Raw genomic sequence first — 3,407 nt, 5'->3', positions numbered from 1 at the left:
AAGCGAAGGCCAGTCTGGAGCAACCAGACCAGCAGCGTTGGTTGTCAGATGTCGTCACAGGAGGGCACAAGCCAGCGGCTAGTGACCGGACAACGTGTTGAGCAGCGAGCAGAAGGGCCCCACGCAGATCGTGGAGATGCTGGGAGACTGCACTTCGGTGCTGGAGCGGCTCAGGGTCGGGGCTTCTCGGACCCCAGAGCACTCACCAGGGAATTACTTCGATGGTCGTGCCGGTTAAGAGCGTGCAGGTTTTGATGAAGGCCGGTCCCTCGAGGTCTCGTCGCACCCACAGATCACAGCTGAGCTGATGACGGGGGTAGAGGTCAGAGGTGCCAGGGAAGCCGGTTCTCGTCGAGCTGGGTCGTCGGATTCCTTGAGGAAGGACTTGCAGCAAACCGCAGAGTTCTTAGATGGTGCCCGCTGATGCAGGGTGACTACTCCTTAGTCACAAGGGAGAAATCTTGAGAAGAGTCTCGAATGTCCTTTCGTAGAAAGTAGTTCTTGATTCAAAGATGATCTAATTTGGAAGGGTCCCCGCTCCGGTCTTTATCCTAAAGAAAGGGGTGGGTACATGACTAGGTCCTGCCCTAAGGGTGGGACCAGGAAGGGGGGTAGTTACACCCCTCTCCCCTGCCGGACTTTCCCCAGGCCAGGGCTGGCGCCCCTGGAACTGGTTCTGACCGGCAGATGCGTAGTGAGCACCGGGGTGCCACTCCGCAGTCACCTTCTCGCAAAAGCCCTACCTACCCAGAATACACAAACCCTGTCTGGGACGGTGCGAACACCGCCCTCAACAGGAAACCCTTTGTCCAAGCTCTCCTCGCTGGAAGGACTCCCAGCAGCAGGAGGTCAGACTCGTGTCTGTGGTGGCAGCATCCATTTTGTGGAGCTGAGGCTTTAGTTAACTTTAACCGGGGTTCACATTACGTACATGTCGTGTCCCTCTAGAAGGGCGGAATGCTAACCTCGTCGCCAGAATTGGTGAGGGGGCAGCATCCCGATTCGTATGACACCTTACTCGACATGTCTTGATAACGCGACACCGAAGTTACCGATGTGGTACGCGTTATCATGGACCAGCCATTGGGTCTTTGTTCCGCAAGCTGCAACCGGGCTCGGCTCGGGCCAGAACCTAGTTCACACGAGCCCACGCACTCTGCCTTCAGGATTGTCAAGGCCTGCCATAGGAGTGACTGATAGGAACTCGGGCGTCCATTGTATGGTTAGATATAGGGCTACTATACCTAAAGCAAAGGGTGGTTACACGGCTTTGCCCCAGCTGTCATGCAGCCAGTTGTGTCAAATTTAGGAGGCCAGCCAGGGGTGGCATAATACATGCTGCAGCCCCTGGCGGCCCTGGGTACACCTATGCCCTGCGTTACGGGGTCTGATAAGGTGGCCCAGTACCAATTGGTAAATGCACCTAGGGTACATGTCGTAATTTAGAAAGAGAACAGCCAGGCTGTGGGTCTGATTGGCAGGCCCACGGCCAGAGGAAGTCGTAAACCAGTGAAACAAAAGCAAAAAATCTGGGTGATCATGGGATTGCAGACCCTACTCTCCTACATTTACCGATTCGGTAAATTTACAGAATCTGTAAAATCTGGCCCCATACATCTCAAGATGCCAAATACCGGTCGGAAACGGCCGAATTCGGCCGTTTCCGACCGGTATTTGCCACCTACATCGGGCCTATAGTGGGCAAATTACGTGTTTTCGATTGACTAACCAGTACCATTTAAACACGCATGCCTCTTTTGTTTTGAACCAATTACATTTCAGCGATAGATTGACTACATTCTGTTTATCGGAACTCGGTGAGTAAATTGTGTGCTTTTACTTCGTTAGTTAACAAGAGAAGATGGTGTAGATACAAGTTGGTTTTTTGTCATTGAGCAGGATTGCAGATTTGGGTGCATTTCACTTACATATTTAGTTTTATTTTGAGAACATTCAGTTACATCATGCTGTGTAGTACGTCTTTGTTTTTTTGCCACTTCTTTGCCTCTAATGCTTTTGTGATATTTCCGAAAGTAACTTGTAGGTTCGTTTTGCTATTGCAGTGGAGTACCCTTTAGGTATTGGCTGTCTTTTCGTAGATAGATTTGTCCATAGCAAACTCAAATGCAGAGCCATACAGCTTTACAACTATGTACAGTCTTTTTGTCACATTGAACACAGGTTTAAACACGCATCGAAAATGCAATAGGTCTCGCCTTTTATTAAGTTAAAGCCATTTGCTTTGCTATACAATACCATTAGCAAAGCAAATGGCTTTAACTTAATCAAAGGCGAGACCTATTGCGTTTTCAATGCTTGTTGTTTCTGCCAGCATAATACATTTCTGAACAAAGACAAAAACTCCATGAACACACAACATAAGCAAATCCCTTTTTAAAGGCCCCACATGTTAAAGCTTGCCATCCTTTGGCTAAAGCCTCATCCTCCATTGAGGCTTACTGCATACAAGAGTAGCAGACAGCTGTTGGTGGGTTATAATCAATGGGGTAAAGGGTTCATCTTTCAAAGCAGCAGGTGTGTTGGAATACAAACAGGCAGTGATTGGTTTGTGCTGCATTTATATACACGATTTCAAACTAAAGATGTTAATGTATTCACAGCAAAAACAAAAACTGAGTATGTTCTTCATGCTAGTTCTACGATTTCTTGCAGGCCTCCTTCTCCTGGTCAATTGTTTCCATAGAAGGCAGAGTGTTCTTCTCCTTCGTGGAAGTCTTCTTTAACTTCTGCTGGTCGAATTTCTCGACCTCAGACATATCAGGCTTGTCAGACATTTAAGGAAATCTGTGCCGAGCGCCTGCCTGCCAGCTGGTTCTCTTAGCAGACAGACGCCTTACCAAAACCCCCCTGGTACTGAACCTCCAATGAAGAGCACTGTCAGGGTCTGTAATGTCGCCCAATTTTACAATGAAAAAAGCTCTCGCAACTACATATGTATATATCAAGACAAGGTTCAATGACCAACAGTAAAAAAGAAAACGCAGAAGCAGGTTCTTTGGTGTGATACTTCTTGTTACAGCAAGTTGTTTACTTTTCTCCAGACTTTTGAGAAAGAAATCGCCGACACGTGTTTCGTCGTGTGTGGGTGAGTCAAACACGACTCTTCAGGGCTTAAACTCCCAAAACCACTGTGTGGTTGGAGTAAGTCTGGGTCTTTACAAGCTCAGTTTCAAGCAAAGGGTATTCTGTGTATACAAACACAGACGAGGCTGGTTGAAAGAAAGATCAATGGTAGTATATGAACAAGGTTATCATATCTCTTTTAGTAATCCTGTAGAGATAGTGTAGCGCTGTATCCCGCTATGCCTTCAGGCGGGAAGCCGGGAGGGGATTCCTATTCCGTGCCAAATTTGAAGAAACGGGTAAGTCTCTCGAGTGTTCGTACA

The 3,407-nt window shown here is 47.8% G+C and overlaps 1 protein-coding gene across 1 annotated transcript; it reads right to left on the bottom strand.

Moving 5' to 3' along the window:
* Positions 1–2,333: 2,333 nt before the first annotated feature.
* LOC147693372 (thymosin beta-15A homolog) lies at positions 2,334–2,795 on the bottom strand. Its single transcript, XM_086933211.1, has one exon. The coding sequence runs from the start codon at positions 2,793–2,795 to the stop codon at positions 2,658–2,660; it is 138 nt and encodes a 45-aa protein (XP_086789337.1). The 3' UTR covers positions 2,334–2,657.
* Positions 2,796–3,407: the final 612 nt, after the last annotated feature.

This window comes from Lissotriton vulgaris, chromosome 8 (assembly GCF_964263255.1).
Source record: "Lissotriton vulgaris chromosome 8, aLisVul1.2, whole genome shotgun sequence".
Classification (NCBI taxonomy): Eukaryota; Metazoa; Chordata; class Amphibia; order Caudata; family Salamandridae; genus Lissotriton; species Lissotriton vulgaris.
This window is presented reverse-complemented; position numbering and strand designations above follow the sequence as displayed.